The following is an 18,154-nucleotide window of genomic DNA, read 5'->3' on the forward strand; positions in this document are numbered from 1 at the left end:
CCTCTGTGTGTATGACTGTCTGCCTCTGTGTGTATGACTGTCTGCCTGTGTGTGTCTGTGTGTATGACTGTCTGCCTGTGTGTGTCTGTGTGTATGACTGTCTGCGTGTGTGTGTGTGTATGACTGTCTGCCTCTGTGTGTGTCTGTGTATTACTGTCTGTGTGTGTCTGTGTGTATGACTGACTGTCTGCCTGTGTGTGTCTGTGTGTGTGTGTGTGACTGCCTGCCTGTGTGTGTCTGTGTGTGTGTGTGTGTATGACTGTCTGCTTGTGTGTGTGTGGATGTCTTCCTGTGTGTGTATGGCCGTCTGACTCTGTGTGTGTGTCTGTGTGTGTGTGTGTCACATACAACCAATACACGCATATCACACACTGTTAATATACCCATTACAATTTTCACACATAGCATACATATCACACACAGTCATCACACGTACTATTACATACACAGACAACACAAACATAACAGCATACATGGATGACGGGGGGGGCGCTGTGAAGATTTTTCGCACAGGGCGTCTAAATGCCTAAGGCCGGCCCTGCTCCCAAGTATTATGGACAGACACCACCTAAATCTAAAACTTGCGGACAATACAATAAAACTATATCTATATAACAGACATACAATACCACGTCATAAACACATAGCACTAACAGCTCTCTCAGCTAACATCAGATGCTCATACAGCCGAGCTCTCACCATTTTCAACAAGTTCATTTCCGAATACCAGATCAAGGACCCGTTGACATTAGATACTATTTTGGCATTTGCCTCCTTTTGCCACCTAAATCTAACACTCGCACATAATACGATAAAACTATATCTCTCTATACAATACCACGTGGTAAACACATACCCCAGTCACAGTACCTTCATGTCTTCAAACCCAATAAAGAATATCTTAAAAGGCATCCTACGATTAAAAGGTCACAATTCAATGAAACGACAACCTATAGATGGTAAGAAGTTCAGAGCATTATCCGACATATTGGATACGCAACCATTCGAAACAGAAACAAAACACCAAGAAAACCGCTATATTTCTGTCCTTCTATGGGTTCTTATGACCAAACACATTCACAGTAGAAGAGACAAATGATACCAAGAACATGCTAAAAATAGCTGACCTAAACAAAGTAGGGGACCACTATGTCCTAACACTATGGCAATCCAAAACAAATCAAATGGGAACGTCTGTCGACATACCACTATACCCCACAGGCAACAAATGGTGCCCAGTTCAATTACTTGACCATTTTCATCTGACCCTAATAAGTCAAGATAAAAGCGCCCCCTTCTGAGCTTACACGGTAACCCACTGACAACATAAAAATTCATGGTGTACATAAGAACTCTATTTTCAAAAACAGGATGCGATCCATCAGCCTTTACCGGCCACTCGTTTCGTATACGGGAGGCAACAGCAGCCTCTAGTCAAAACATACCAGTACACATAATCAAAAAACTTGGACGATGGAAATCATCAGCTTACAACCACTACATACCTCAACCAGAAAAATAACTCAGACATGCATTCAAAGAGTTAGCTAAAAAGTGATAAAAAACGTCATATCTTCACGGTTGTTATTAACGGTTACTTACGTATTAAAGTTGCTTTGTTAAATCTCTTTTTGCCCTTTTTATTTACAGGCCTGCCCGTACGTCGATTTCGGCGCACCACAACCGTATTTAGTAAATATAATGGTTAACGCTTACTCTGCTTTTTTCCCTGACCACAATGGGAAGGCAGAGCCTGGAGTTGTGGGAGGGGATGATCCGTCCTATAGAAGCCCAAACCTACCTCCACATACCGGGCTGACGTTGATTGGTCACACCACCCTACAGGGAGTGCAGAATTATTAGGCAAGTTATATTTTTGAGGATTAATTTTATTATTGAACAACAACCATGTTCTCAATGAACCCAAAAAACTAATTAATATCAAAGCTGAATATTTTTGGAAGTCGTTTTTAGTTTGTTTTTAGTTTGAGCTATTTTAGGGGGATATCTGTGTGTGCAGGTGACTATTACTGTGCATAATTATTAGGCAACTTAACAAAAAACAAATATATACCCATTTCAATTATTTATTTTTACCAGTGAAACCAATATAACATCTCAACATTCACAAATATACATTTCTGACATTCAAAAACAAAACAAAAACAAATCAGTGACCAATATAGCCACCTTTCTTTGCAAGGACACTCAAAAGCCTGCCATCCATGGATTCTGTCAGTGTTTTGATCTGTTCACCATCAACATTGCGTGCAGAAGCAACCACAGCCTCCCAGACACTGTTCAGAGAGGTGTACTGTTTTCCCTCCTTGTAAATCTCACATTTGATGATGGACCACAGGTTCTCAATGGGGTTCAGATCAGGTGAACAAGGAGGCCATGTCATTAGATTTTCTTCTTTTATACCCTTTCTTGACAGCCACGCTGTGGAGTACTTGGACGCGTGTGATGGAGCATTGTCCTGCATGAAAATCATGTTTTTCTTGAAGGATGCAGACTTCTTCCTGTACCACTGCTTGAAGAAGGTGTCTTCCAGAAACTGGCAGTAGGACTGGGAGTTGAGCTTGACTCCATCCTCAACCCGAAAAGGACCCACAAGCTCATCTTTGATGATACCAGCCCAAACCAGTACTCCACCTCCACCTTGCTGGCGTCTGAGTCGGACTGGAGCTCTCTGCCCTTTACCAATCCAGCCACGGGCCCATCCATCTGGCCCATCAAGACTCACTCTCATTTCATCAGTCCATAAAACCTTAGAAAAATCAGTCTTGAGATATTTCTTGGCCCAGTCTTGACGTTTCAGCTTGTGTGTCTTGTTCAGTGGTGGTCGTCTTTCAGCCTTTCTTACCTTGGCCATGTCTCTGAGTATTGCACACCTTGTGCTTTTGGGCACCCCAGTGATGTTGCAGCTCTGAAATATGGCCAAACTGGTGGCAAGTGGCATCTTGGCAGCTGCACGCTTGACTTTTCTCAGTTCATGGGCAGTTATTTTGCGCCTTGGTTTTTCCACACGCTTCTTGCGACCCTGTTGACTATTTTGAATGAAACGCTTGATTGTTCGATGATCACGCTTCAGAAGCTTTGCAATTTTAAGAGTGCTGCATCCCTCTGCAAGATATCTCACTATTTTTGACTTTTCTGAGCCTGTCAAGTCCTTCTTTTGACCCATTTTGCCAAAGGAAAGGAAGTTGCCTAATAATTATGCACACCTGATATAGGGTGTTGATGTCATTAGACCACACCCCTTCTCATTACAGAGATGCACATCACCTAATATGCTTAATTGGTAGTAGGCTTTCGAGCCTACACAGCTTGGAGTAAGACAACATGCATAAAGAGGATGATGTGGTCAAAATACTCATTTGCCTAATAATTCTGCACTCCCTGTATATATATACAAAGTCCATCTTGGTGGGCCCTCTTTATTTACAGGCCTGCCCGTATGTCCGTTTCGGCACACCACAACCGTATTTAGTAAATATAATGGTTAACGCTTACTCTGCTTTTATTCCTGACCACAAATATATATATATATATATATATATATATATATATATATAATAAAAATAATAAATAAATTGGAAAAAAAAATGTAAATTTAAAAAATAAAATGATATACCAGTTTAAATTTGTGCTAACTGTATTTTGATATTAATATACATTTCAGTGGCTAACATTCCACTCCAAGGGACCCCAGTTGGACAAGATCCTCCCATTTGCAGACTTCTTCGGGGCATGCGACTACGCCGTCCTACGGAACCCAAATATACACGCTTTGGGACGTTGGTATTGTCTTGCAATTTTTGCGTGATTGGCCTCTGACTGATAAGTTGTCCCTTCGCCAGCTTACGGCCAAATTTACCTTTCTCCTCTGCTTGGTCACCTTTTGACAGGTCTCGGATGTTCGCACTTTTGACACCAACCAGTTTACCTTTTGCCCGGCAGGGGGTTACCTTTCAGGTCTCACGCGGTACCAAATCTAACTCTTACTCAGTTTTCTATCCCTTTTTCCCCTTCAGATCCACAACTTTGTGTGGTCTCGACTCTACGTTGCTATGTGAAAGCTACCGCGACTTTGCGGTCTCCTTCCTCCCGTCAACTACTCGTCTCTTACGTTCGCCCGTATGGTCCAGTTTCGGTCACTACGTTGGCCAGATGGGTTTGCTGGCTGCTTTCTCTAGCTGGGATTGATTAGGCCTTTGGACTGATTCAGCTAAATTTCAATTCGTACCGAACTGACTTTCCACGTCTGGTAGGCAGCTGCTTGGGACTTGATGAATATGATATATCTTTTCCAGTCCACCCAGGAGTTAGGGACCACTGATCTACACTATTTAAAAAGTAAAACTGTTAGAGGAACATGGAATTCCACTTTTACTACTAGATGGTACGTATATAATGTTCAAATGTTCATAAAGACTCAACGCAATTGAAGATAGATTTGCATAGGACATAAAGAGTTTATAAGAGTAGGCCATTTCATAGATTCTATTTCTATAGTCATTGCATATAACCTTGAAGATAACTAACTATAGACTATAAAACATTTGCTTAGATTAAACATTTTTCTCATTCACCATGGCCTGACCTGCGCTTTTTGTCTGGAAGTGAGGTAACATTGTCTCGAGTGTATGATTGCAGAGAGTCTGTCACAGCTTTGTCAAGGAGGTCTTTCATCTGGCAGCTCATAGTCTCGACCATCTCTGCCTTCAAAACCTGGAAGAGATTACAATGAACATTCTCTGGCCATTTTCATTTTACACATAATTTTGAAACCAGTGCCATGATTACACTTTATTAAAGAGATGTGTCAAAATAAGCAGTGTGGAAATTAATTATGGTTATGTATCCAAAAAAACCCAAAATGATTTAGCATCCTACCTCCATATGTTTCTTCCATTCTACCAGACTTTTAACATGACCATGCGCAGCACCTGAGGGTAAAGAAATGCACTGATGTGAGACTCTTTCTATTGACCAGAGAGAATGGAAGTCCTGATTTGTTTTCTGTGAACATATGTAATAGCTTTTTTTTTTGTATCTATGGCACAGTAAATATTGTGATTTCTACTCCAAAGTTATAGATCCCATTAGAAAGTTAAGAGATTTTAATTTCTATAGTTAATATGTATTTAATGTAACATGGCCACTTGTAGTTCACTCTTGCAAAATACATGTGTGCTTCTACTGTACACAGAGATTGTGAGTATAAATGTAATCAATGCCTGTGCAAGGGGTTTGGACAGAGTCTAAACAGTCTAAACAATTTGTTTGTGTGCAATACAATATTTATCAGATGAGATTATAAGCAAACCATTGGATAAATAAGGAAGACATTGAAGCAGAAAGTGTTATTGAACAAACAGAGAAATGAGTGTCCTAACTAATAAAATATAACTTTTAATAGTAATATTTAAAACTAGTGAGAATAAAGTTATGGAAATGAAATATCCAGTTACTAAAGTATGTACAAACCAATATTCATAGGTATGGTGATAAACCAATGTATTTATAGTGTCTGATTGATAACTTGTCAATCAGAGGATATGTAGAGCTAATATGGATCCTATTAAAGGCTGTTCCAAACCATTATCTAGTGATAGCTGCCCTAAATCATATGTTGTCGGCAGTGGTTCATGGTTGGCCTAGAAATACAATAATGTGTATGCAAAAACATACACCAAACAATATATACAGTCATTGGGAAGTTCTGTTCAAAAGTTTTCAGAAATCTATTCCCTGTAAAGTGTGCAAAACTAGGTTTTGCAATCCACAGGGGCCAAATCAAATAGCACTTGCTGTGCAAATGATACAGAAATAATCTCAATGTTATAATGTAACCTGTCGGTAATCGAACATAATATAACAATTCTGTGACGCGCGCGTTTCGCCCACAACTCATCAGAGGGGAACCGATGTGTGGGAAATAACCAGAGTTATAAAGGAAGGTAGCAGTTCTGATAGGTAAGTTCAACAATCGTCATCATTTTGTAAACCAATAGGAAACATATTAGACAGTGACATGGAAGATTGTCAAAATTAACCCTAAACATTGTCTTTGAAAGGGATTTTAACCCTTTATGAGCTAAATGATTAAGCCTCAGAGTTTAAACTGCTAAACTGTATTCAGAAATATGAACCAAATCCTAACTTAAGGATATTAGTATGGGGTTTAATCTGTTGTTCTAGGAAATTATCGGCAAAGTATAGCCGGCTCACAAATATCCTTGTTGTGAGTGCTTAAGTTTTTCCTCAAACTAATGTCTCCTATAATAAGGAGATATTGATATTTGTTGAGAGTAAAAGAAATCAAAGGCTATAACTTAAACCATAATGTAAACCACCAAATACATTACCGACTCATGAAAAGTATCATGAGTCCGGCAATGCGTATGTCGTATATTAATTGGTCACTTGTCACAGAAGAAGAAGGGAGTAAGAACATGCACAATTATGGTATAACTGTCACTACACATGTATTACTAAATGTACTCATACATGGTAGTTCCGTCCTATCGGTTCGCCAAATGATTGTCACACAGGACTACAAAGTATTGGGCAATCATATAGGAATAAAAAGTCAAAAATATAAATCACATTAAATATAAAGCCTAAGATAGTCGATAGTTCATATGTGCAGGGCTTAACATAAGTTGCAAAGGAAGAAAGTTCCCCCCACCCCTTATTTTTTTTTTTATATTGATGAACACGGAGATTGTCACAGAGTTATTCTAACAGTCAGTATAGTTGTATTAGAAATGAAGATTTGTGCAAGTCATAAATGAAACTATTTCATATGAGTTTTGAATATGAGTTCTGAAGAGTTAAACACCATAACGGTAGATATATACAGTGCCCCACAACGGCAACTTTGTATACTGAATAGTACAGAGGGGTTCCAGAAAACCCCTACATATATTATGCCATGCAAATTAATTTGCTCGATTTAGATGTTACAGGCATAGTGGTAATATTCATGGATATATCATAAGCATAAAAATGATATTCGTGCGATATGTGTTGTCGTATGTACACCTTTTGTATGTACACGTTTAGATCATTCTGAGTTTAATGTATGAAGGGAGTAAAATTAAATTCCTTGTTGAGGCCATAGGGTGTTAAGGTTTGAAACTCGTAAATACAGCTGGACTCTTTCTGTAGTAGTATCCGATTAAAGTTTCCTTTTCTCGAATTAAGAATGACTCTTTCCAGAGTTATCGGTAAATTCCACAGAGGAGAGTAATTCCTATTTGGAGGTCTTATACGGATGGTTGCTTTAAAGAATCTAGCAATTAGAGGATCTGATGCCCATGACTTGTTGCAGAGAGCAGATAAAGCCGATGATTGGACTTTCAGAGTACTAAGACTCAGCCCCTTCTCCAGACCTGTATGAAGAAAATTTAGAATGTTGACGTTAGATGGCTGAAGAAAATCTACATTATTATCTTGAGACCAGGAACGAAAAACTTCCCATATTTTATGGTAGCAAGATGAAGTTGATACTTTTCTGGATTTAAGGAGAGCATTCACAACAGCTTCTGAGATCCCTTGAGCTAGTAGTCTCTCCTTTTCAAGAGCCATGCCCCCAATTTCAGCTGGCTGAGGTTGGGATGAACAGCCGGTCCCTGAGTCAAGATGTCTGGTCTGTGAGGAAGAGGCCAAGGAGGTTCCAGGCTCATTTTGTTCAGGAGGGGAAACCAAGGTCTGCGAGGCCAAATTGGGATGATGGCAATTACCTTGAGACCTTCCTTCCATATCTTTCTCAGCAGTCGGTAAATCATTGGTAGGGGAGGGAATGCGTACCCCAGATCGAATTTCCATGGAAGAGACAGGGCATCCTGTCCTTCTGCTCGATGATCCACATGTAGCGAGTAAAACCTTTTTACCTGAGTATTGTTGTATGATGCCATCAGATCGATCTGAGGTACTCCCCACCATAGGGTGATCAAATGAAATAAATCTGGGTGCAATTTCCATTCTCCTTGGAGAATCCTTCTGCTGAGATAGTCTGCCAATAAATTTTCTGGCCCCGGAAGATAAACCGCTTTCAAGCCTTGTAAATGGAGTTGCGCAAACCTCATTATCGGAGACAATTCCATCAGAAGAGAATAGCTTCGAGTGCCTCCCTGATGATTTATGTAAGAAGCCACTGCTCTGTTGTCTGTATGTGTTTTCACCCAGGCATCCCTCAAGAGAGGACGGAACCCCTTTAAAGCCCTGAGAACCGCTCTAATTTCTCTTCAATTTGAATGAAGTTTTGACTCCTTCCATGACCATGTTCCTTGAATCCATGAGTTGTTCAAGTGTGCTCCCCATCCCAGGAGGCTGGCATCTGTTGTTATAGTCATCCAATCCGGTTCTTCCAGGGGAAAGCCACGAAAGAGGTTTTCTTATTTTGTCCACCAATACAGATCTTTCGAAATCCTCAGGAGTAAACTAATCTTCTGATCCCAATTGCCGTTTTTGCCTTGAATTGTAAGAGAAACTGCCTCTGAATAGGTTGCATCCTCCACTGGGCCCATTTCACTAGGCCTATCGTGGAAGTAAGAGACCCTAATAGGCTCATAAAGTCTCTTGCTGAGATGTAGGATTTCTGACGCAGCTTCTGATTTTCTTCACAATTAGTTTTTTCCTTTCTGTAGACAGCAATACCAGGCCATTCGCTGAGTCTGTATTTGCTCCCAGGAATATCATCCTCTGGGAAGGCACCAATGAACTCTTTTTGGGATTTATCAACCAACCATGTTCTTAAAAAATCCAAAACCTCAGAAACCGGCGATGACTGATGTGAATAGGTATCTGATAGTAGGTGTCTTTGAGATCGATAGATGTCATCCAGTTCCCTGTCTTTATATTGGGCAGGATTGTGGTTATAGACTCCATCTTGAATGTTCTTGGAATCAAATATGTATTCAGACCTTTTAGGTCCAGAATTAGACGCTATTTCCCCTGAGGTTTTGGGGCCAAAAATATCGTAGAATAGTGGCCTCTGTAACGTTCTCCGTAAGGTACTTTCTCTATGACCTGGTTCTGCAGAAGTTGAGAAATATTGTTGTTCAGAGCAACTTCTTTTCTTTCTTTTGTAACTCTTGAACGGATAAAGGTGTTTTGAGAAGGGAATTCTTTGCATTCTATCTTGTATCCTTGCATAAGGATAGAAAGAACCCAAGTATCTTGAATACTTTTGGCCCAAACCGGATAAAATAAGCAAAGTCTGCCTCCTATAACATCTGTCTGGGCCAGCAAACGTTCAGAAGTTTTTATTTGCTGGTCTAGATCCTCTTCCTCTAACCGGTTTTGATGTAGTAGACTGATAGCTTCTCCAGTTAGAATTCCTGGAATATTCTCTGCCGGGTCTGTATGCTCTTCTCTCTCGAAAGGATCGATCTCGGAATTTGTTATCCTTCCAGTAAGAAGCACTAAATCTTCTTTTCCCTTGTGGAAGAAAAGCCTTTCTCCCATCAGCTGCTTTATGGATTGCATCTTCCAGGATTTTGCCAAACAGCAGGTCACCTTGAAAAGGGAGTGCACATAGAGAGGCCTTAGAGGCGTAATCTGCACCCCAAGAGTGAAGCCATAATGCTCTCCTAGAGGCTACAGACAGCGCCATACTTTTTGCTACCATCTTGGTAACATCCAGGGAAGCTTCAGAACAGAATTCTGTGGCTAGTTTTAAATCTTTAAGGCCCTCCATCAGGTGTTCTCTACGGACTCCTCTAGTAATATCCTCTTCTAGATTATCAATACATATTTTAAGAGCTCTGGACAAGGTGGTTAGGGCAATGGCTGGATGTAATGCTGATCCCAGGGCCAGGTATGCCTTGATAAGGTTAGCGTCCAATCACTTTTCCATTGGCTCTCTTAAATATGCCATTGAGTCTATGGGAAGAGTCGTTCTTTTCGCCATATGAATGACTGATGCATCAATTTTAGGAACAGAAATCCATGATTTGCAGTCCTCAGGTGCATACGGATATAATCTGGGAGTTTTACTTTTTAAAGTAACCTTTCTCTCAGGTCTATTCCATTCTTCATGTATGACCTCCTTGATAGCCGAATGAACTGGAAAAGTGGGTCTGTTAGACTACAGATCTTCAAAATATCTGTCAGACTCCTTCCTTTCCCTGCTCTCTTCAGGAATTCTTAAGGTTTCTCTGGTAAGATAAACCAATTTATCCACAGACCTGGAATCCAGGGATTTTGAGTCACTCTCATCATCTTCTTCCTCTGAATATTCTTCCATCATTTCAGATTCTTCCTCCGATTCTACATAACTTTCCACTCTGGGACGCTTAGAAGTAGTCATCTTACTTGAGGATTTGAAGCCTTCTGCAATTGCTTCTGATATCCATTTCTTTAAGTCAGCCTGTGGGGAACTTTTCTTATCCCATTCATTCGCTGCTTCCGCCAGGCAAGCTCTGAACAAATTATTCCCAGGAGGAGCCACTTGGTTGCAGTTTGCACATCTATTAGATTTCTCTCTATATTTTCTGGGAGAATTCTCTTGAGATTTTTCTGGGCTGAAACAGAGGCCAATATACAATATATTATATGCCTGTCATGGCACTCTTTTCCCCCCTTATAATAATTTATAAAGAAATTATGCGGCTCACCTATGTCTTCTAGAGCGAGATCTTGAGGCAGAGGGAGAAGCCATCTAGAATAATAAAATTTACTTAATACTGACAGATTAAGAAAAAGAAAGAAGAGAGAAAAAAATTATTTTTTTACAAGATTGAATAGGAAATTTACATTTAAAACAGAATCTGGATGTAAAAAGGCAGCTTTCCTTATCACCAGATGACCAGGTAAGAACATACAATCAATTCCGAATGAAATTTATCATTTTACATTTTTTTGCGCGATATACCTTTAACCCCTTAAGGACCAAACTTCTGGAATAAAAGGGAATCATGACATGTCAGACACGTCATGTGTCCTTAAGGGGTTAAGCGCAAAACTAATTCACACATGCGCAGATTGCCCGCCGGACGCCGCCGTTACTGCGCATGCGCCGGAATTCCGAACACAGAAGAGCCAGGATCGGAAGAAACTCTGCCTCTGCACGCCAGAATGACACAGAAGAAGAAGACTGACACAGGTAAGGACTACAACAAAGAGCTGACAGGCAAATTAATAGAAAGATAACCCACATAAATAAATATTGACTTCACAATTCGTCTGTAACAACATTAAAACACAGACTTACCCTAGCTTCTCCAAAATCTCTGCCCTCAGATCAGGGGGGTTTGATGCCATAAGGGGAATTTTTAAGGCAACAGCCGACCCCACATCATAATATAGAACTTTATGTATAATTTCTCCCATAATAGTACAGATGCTAATTTGTACTAAACTCAGTTAGTCCTGCCTGTGCAGGCTGTTTACTAAGTTCTTCAAATGAAGAGAGGCTGAACTTCATCTGAAAGCCCATGGTACACATGGGAAGGTGGCCCAAAATAAAATATCCTGTTTGTCCTGAAAGGACAGGAAAAAAGGATGGAAGGAGGAGGGACCTTTTATACCCCAGTCTGGTCCAGATTAATTGATATTTTCCTATCCTGTTCCTGATTAGGGCGGAGCTACCCATAAGTGATGCTGCCATGATTAGCCAGGAAAGAGGGTTTAACCCCTTAAGGACACAACATGTGTGACATGTCATGATTCCCTTTTATTCCAGAAGTTTGGTCCTTAAGGGGTTAAAGGTTCTAAATAAATCTCCTGGAATAATATACTGAAAAGTTAGAAAGCCTATGTTTTCCCCTATGCGGATTTGGCAATGGCCCAGCATACCCATGTGTGGCGAAACCGACCTCGCCACGTGTCCTTGGAGGGGGCTGCTTGCCCACCTCTTGCCTTTGGACTATGGACCCGACTTTATGTGAATGTGTTAACCCAGATAGCTAGGCCATGAAGCCCATTCGTGCACCATGTGCATAATGGAGTCTTGTCTCTGTCCTGGGAGATAATTGAATTACTTCTCAATTATCTCCAGGATAGAAGACTCTGAAACCGGTCTGGGCCGGAAAGCCATGCTGGCAGGGTTTTTTTAAAAGATACTTTACTAACTTTTGAACCCCTGGTCTGATTCATGCCATTTTTTAATATGTTGTTCCCCTGAATGGATTGATTGTGAATATGTAATTTATGTGTAATTTATGTGAATGTGATGTATGGTTTTAGAGTGGTTTAGAGTGGTTTTAGAGTTATGAAAGTTGGGTAAAAAGTATGTTTTAAACTGTATGTATAATTGGATTACCTTTCAGGCTAAGGGGAGGGAATCTGTGGGATGTAACCATTGTGTGATTGGTGTATTGTAAATCCCTCCCTTGCATGGGAGAATCCTTTATAAGATAGTGTGTGAATAAATCTTGAGTTCCTGTTTAACCCTCAAAGTGAAGTGTCGTCTCATTATTGGGGGAGAATTTATTTAATGCTGTTCCAGTTTGACTGCTAGGAGTGCAAACCTATTCGTATGGTTCCTATTCAACTGTCTACAGCATTCATAGGCTTGAGAGGATTCATATGCTTCTCTGATACGGTGATTGTGGTGTCTGCCAGAGTGCTTGGAGTTCTCAGGAAACGCTAGGAGCATCCTTTAACGGAGTTACTCAGTCGGGGTGCCAGGCGATCCGTTACACCATGCATTAAGATGGCTCTGCTGTGAGCATGTTTAAATATACTTTAAGAGATGCCAGTCCAAGATATTCATAAATTGGACAGATCCTGGATGGCAAAGGATGAAGTGAGTAACTGTCTGCGGTAATAATCCATTATGTTCTGTGACACAGTAACACGTGGAGGCCATTCACCAGGACCTTTGCAATAAAGCAAATCTATTATGGTGCTTACAGTGATATTTAACCACTTAAGGACACATGACATGTGTGACATGTCATGATTCCCTTTTATTCCAAAAGTTTGGTCCTTAAGTGGTTAAACTATTAGAAATTTTGCATATCATATATAAAAATATATTCTGATCTAGTCTTCAATGTAACTGAATTTAGAATTTCCAATTTAAAAAAAAAATGGATGTACTGTATCTCACAAAAGTGAATACACCCCTCACATATTTGTAAATATTTTATTATAACTTTTCATGCGACAACACTGAAGAAATGACACTCTGCTACAATGTAAAGTAGTAAGTGTACAGCCTGTATAACAGTGTAAATTTGCTGTCCCATCAAAATAAAACAACTCAAAGCCATTAATGTCTAATGTCTAATTAATGTCTGGGCCCAATTAGCCATTTCTCCATCCCTGGGGTCATGTGACTTGTTAGTGTTACAAGGTCTCAGGTGTGAATGCCGAGAAGGTGTGTTAAATTTGGTGTTATCGCTCTCACACTCTCTCATACTGGTCACTGGAAGTTCAACATGGCACCTCATGGCAAATAACTCTCTGAGGATATGAAAAAAAGAATTGTTGCTCTACATGAAGATGGCCTAGGCTATAAGGTGATTGCCAAGACCCTGAAACTGAGCTGCAGCACGGTGGGCAAGACCATACAGAAGTTTCACTCAGAACAGGCCTCGGCATTGTCGACCAAAGAAGTTGAGTGGACGTGCTCAGCGTCATATCCAGAGGTTGTCTTTGGGAAATAGACGTATGAGTGCTGCCAGCTTTGCTGCAGAGGTTGAAGGGGTAGGGGGTCAGCCTGTCAGTGCTCAGACCATATGCTGCACACTGCATCAAATTAGTCTGCATGGCTGTCTTCCCAGAAGGAAGATGATCTTCTAAAGATGATGCACAAGAAAGCCCGCAAACATTTTGCTGAAGACAAGCAGACTAAGGACATGGATTACTGACACCATGTCCTGTGGTCCGATGAGAACAAGATAAACTTATTTGGTTCAGATAGTGTCAAGCGTTTGTGGCGACAACTAGGTGAGGAGTACAAAGACAAGTGTGTCTTGCCTACAGTCAAGCATGGTGGTGGGAGTGTCATGGTCTGGGCCTGCATGAGTGCTGCCGGCACTGGGGAGCTACAGTTCATTGAGGGAACCATGAATGCCAACATGTACTGTGACATACTGAAGCAGAGCACGATGCCCTTCGGAGACTGGGCCGCAGGGCAGTATTCCAACATGATAACGACACCAAACACACCTCCAAGACGACCACTGCCTTGCCAAAGAAGCTGAAGGTAAAGGTGATGGACTGGCTAAGCATGTCTCCAGACCTAAACACTAGTGAGCATCTGTGGGCTAAGGGGAGGGAATCTGTGGGATGTAACCATTGTGTGATTGGTGTATTGTAAATCCCTCCCTTGCATGGGAGAATCCTTTATAAGATAGTGTGTGAATAAATCTTGAGTTCCTGTTTAACCCTCAAAGTGAAGTGTCGTCTCATTATTGGGGGAGAATTTATTTAATGCTGTTCCAGTTTGACTGCTAGGAGTGCAAACCTATTCGTATGGTTCCTATTCAACTGTCTACAGCATTCATAGGCTTGAGAGGATTCATATGCTTCTCTGATACGGTGATTGTGGTGTCTGCCAGAGTGCTTGGAGTTCTCAGGAAACGCTAGGAGCATCCTTTAACGGAGTTACCCAGTCGGGGTGCCAGGTGATCCGTTACACCATGCATTAAGATGGCTCTGCTGTGAGCATGTTTAAATATACTTTAAGAGATGCCAGTCCAAGATATTCATAAATTGGACAGATCCTGGATAGCAAAGGATGAAGTGAGTAACTGTCTGCGGTAATAATCCATTATGTTCTGTGACACAGTAACACGTGGAGGCCATTCACCAGGACCTTTGCAATAAAGCAAATCTATTATGGTGCTTACAGTGATATTTAACCACTTAAGGACACATGACATGTGTGACATGTCATGATTCCCTTTTATTCCAAAAGTTTGGTCCTTAAGTGGTTAAACTATTAGAAATTTTGCATATCATATATAAAAATATATTCTGATCTAGTCTTCAATGTAACTGAATTTAGAATTTCCAATTTAAAAAAAAATGGATGTACTGTATCTCACAAAAGTGAATACACCCCTCACATATTTGTAAATATTTTATTATAACTTTTCATGCGACAACACTGAAGAAATGACACTCTGCTACAATGTAAAGTAGTAAGTGTACAGCCTGTATAACAGTGTAAATTTGCTGTCCCATCAAAATAAAACAACTCAAAGCCATTAATGTCTAATGTCTAATTAATGTCTGGGCCCAATTAGCCATTTCTCCATCCCTGGGGTCATGTGACTTGTTAGTGTTACAAGGTCTCAGGTGTGAATGCCGAGAAGGTGTGTTAAATTTGGTGTTATCGCTCTCACACTCTCTCATACTGGTCACTGGAAGTTCAACATGGCACCTCATGGCAAAGAACTCTCTGAGGATATGAAAAAAAGAATTGTTGCTCTACATGAAGATGGCCTAGGCTATAAGATGATTGCCAAGACCCTGAAACTGAGCTGCAGCACGGTGGGCAAGACCATACAGAAGTTTCACTCAGAACAGGCCTCGCCATTGTCGACCAAAGAAGTTGAGTGGACGTGCTCAGCGTCATATCCAGAGGTTGTCTTTGGGAAATAGACGTATGAGTGCTGCCAGCTTTGCTGCAGAGGTTGAAGGGGTAGGGGGTCAGCCTGTCAGTGCTCAGACCATATGCTGCACACTGCATCAAATTAGTCTGCATGGCTGTCTTCCCAGAAGGAAGATGATCTTCTAAAGATGATGCACAAGAAAGCCCGCAAACATTTTGCTGAAGACAAGCAGACTAAGGACATGGATTACTGACACCATGTCCTGTGGTCCGATGAGACCAAGATAAACTTATTTGGTTCAGATAGTGTCAAGCGTTTGTGGCGACAACTAGGTGAGGAGTACAAAGACAAGTGTGTCTTGCCTACAGTCAAGCATGGTGGTGGGAGTGTCATGGTCTGGGCCTGCATGAGTGCTGCCGGCACTGGGGAGCTACAGTTCATTGAGGGAACCATGAATGCCAACATGTACTGTGACATACTGAAGCAGAGCACGATGCCCTTCAGAGACTGGGCCGCAGGGCAGTATTCCAACATGATAACGACACCAAACACACCTCCAAGACGACCACTGCCTTGCCAAAGAAGCTGAAGGTAAAGGTGATGGACTGGCTAAGCATGTCTCCAGACCTAAACCCTAGTGAGCATCTGTGGGGCATCCTCAAACGGAAGGTGGGGGAGCACAAGGTCTCTAATATCCACCAGCTCCATGATGTTGTCATGGAGGAGTGGAAGAGGTCTCCAGTGGCAACCTGTGAAGCTCTGGTCAACTCCTTCCCCATGAGAGTTAAGGCCGTGCTGGAAAATAATGGTGGCCACACTAAATATTTACACTTTGGGCCCAATTTGGACATTTCCACTGAGGGGTGTACTCACTTTTGTTGCCAACGGTTACACATTAATGGCTGTGTGTTGAGTTATTTTGAGGGGACAGCAAATTTATACTGTTATACAGACTGTACACTTACTACTTTACATTGTAGCAGAGTGTAATTTCTTCAGTGTTGTCACATGAATAGATATAATAAAATATTTACAAAAATGTGAATGGTGTACTCACTTTTGTGAGATACTGTATATGTCAAATGCCATCTTACATAGATGCAAAATATAAATATAACTTCATATGCGATAATTAAAACAATATTGGCAATGGTCCAGCATGGGTACAAATTGTAGACAATGGATTTGATTTTAAATATGTGGCTAGTATGCAAAGATATTTTAGGATTGCAAGTGAAAATGCATACTTCATAGATGTATTGGTTAAAATGAAGGCTGAAGATGGGTATATTTTATAATCTTCTTAAAATCATCAGTGGTACTGTCATTCATATTCAGGTAGCTCCCATACTGCATGTGTTTTGTAGACTTTATTTTACATTTATTTTTGTACTCAAATCTATTTGCACGCTAACTTTAGGTGTGGTTTTCTATTGATTTACTAATGAGGTTTAGACACTGAATTTTAAATTGAAACAAATTAAAATCCGAATGGCAATATGATGGAAATAACTGAAAATAAAGCTGTGACTATAGTAGACTTAGAGAACGTTTCCAGTTTGGCTAATTCTGTCTAATAGGGTTATTCACCAAAGTGAATTCAAAGAGAATTTAAAATTTCAGGCCAGAGCAGCCGAACTAAATGCATAGCTGACTTAGAGCATTTTTTACAGCTCAGCTATTTTGACCTTAAGTTTGAAATTCATTTTGAATTCACACTTTAGTGAATATTCCTGTACATTGTGTAATTCAGGTTACAAATCTGTTGAAATTCAGAGTTTAGAGTAAAACCCTGTAGGACAGAGTTACTGCATATTCACATAGCCTGATCACATACACAGCTATTCTCCTCACAATAATTAAAAAACAAACACCCGAATTCTGAATGTGAGATGTATTTACCAATTTCCTTTATATCGGTTTGGTCCAATAAACGATTTTCTTTTCTTTGCCTTATAGTATCTTCTGTACTCTTCTCTACAGGTGCCATGATTTATCAGTGACTTGATAAAGCCCAATCAGACGTTTTCATATATACAAAAATGCCCAAGTCCCGAGGAAGACAGCTGAACAGCTTTTACTCCTGCCAAACCACTTAGACGACAAAACTAACTAGAACACAGCTCAGTTAGTAGTGCTAAGTCACCTAGGGTCAAACGTTCACCAATATGCCTTGGGTTACTGCGGACTGGGTCATTTTCTCCCCTTTCCATGGAAGTGGTTGAAATAAGACTGACAAAAGTGAACTGTTAATTTTCCCCTGTTAACCTAACCTACTTAACCTTTGGAATTATTGCGAACTTTGCCCCAATAATGCAAACATCTGATAGCAAGGAAAATACATGCAAGCTAAGGTTGTGAGTAACAAGTCTGTATCTTATCTGTTACTTAAAATTTGTGTTACATAATGCAGCTTTCTTTGTAAAAGTTAGCTATAAAGTTTACACAAAAATACAAAGTTGCATCAAATAGGGTAGAATTCACTTAAATTCCCATTGTACTGCGCTATTGAATTTGCTGGTGCTATATAAATAATAAAATATTATAATAATAATAATACAGCCATACACTATTTTAACTAATGAAATATGGCAGCCCTAACTATAAAGCACCTGAATGAATGAGCTAAC

The 18,154-nt window shown here is 40.4% G+C and overlaps 1 protein-coding gene across 1 annotated transcript in view; it reads right to left on the reverse strand.

Moving 5' to 3' along the window:
* Positions 1-17,729, reverse strand: part of LOC134570021 (sterol O-acyltransferase 2-like) — a 63,085-nt gene extending 45,356 nt beyond the window's left edge. Inside the window, exons 1-3 of the mRNA XM_063428477.1 lie at positions 17,427-17,729; positions 4,900-4,952; positions 4,607-4,734 (exon numbers count right to left, since the gene is read on the reverse strand). Of these exons, the coding sequence (XP_063284547.1) occupies positions 4,607-4,734; positions 4,900-4,952; positions 17,427-17,514 (269 nt within the window). The 5' untranslated portion in view covers positions 17,515-17,729. The remainder of the gene's footprint in view (positions 1-4,606; positions 4,735-4,899; positions 4,953-17,426) is intronic.
* Positions 17,730-18,154: the final 425 nt, after the last annotated feature.

The sequence above is a fragment of the Pelobates fuscus genome, chromosome 1, assembly GCF_036172605.1.
Source record: "Pelobates fuscus isolate aPelFus1 chromosome 1, aPelFus1.pri, whole genome shotgun sequence".
Taxonomy (NCBI): domain Eukaryota; kingdom Metazoa; phylum Chordata; class Amphibia; order Anura; family Pelobatidae; genus Pelobates; species Pelobates fuscus.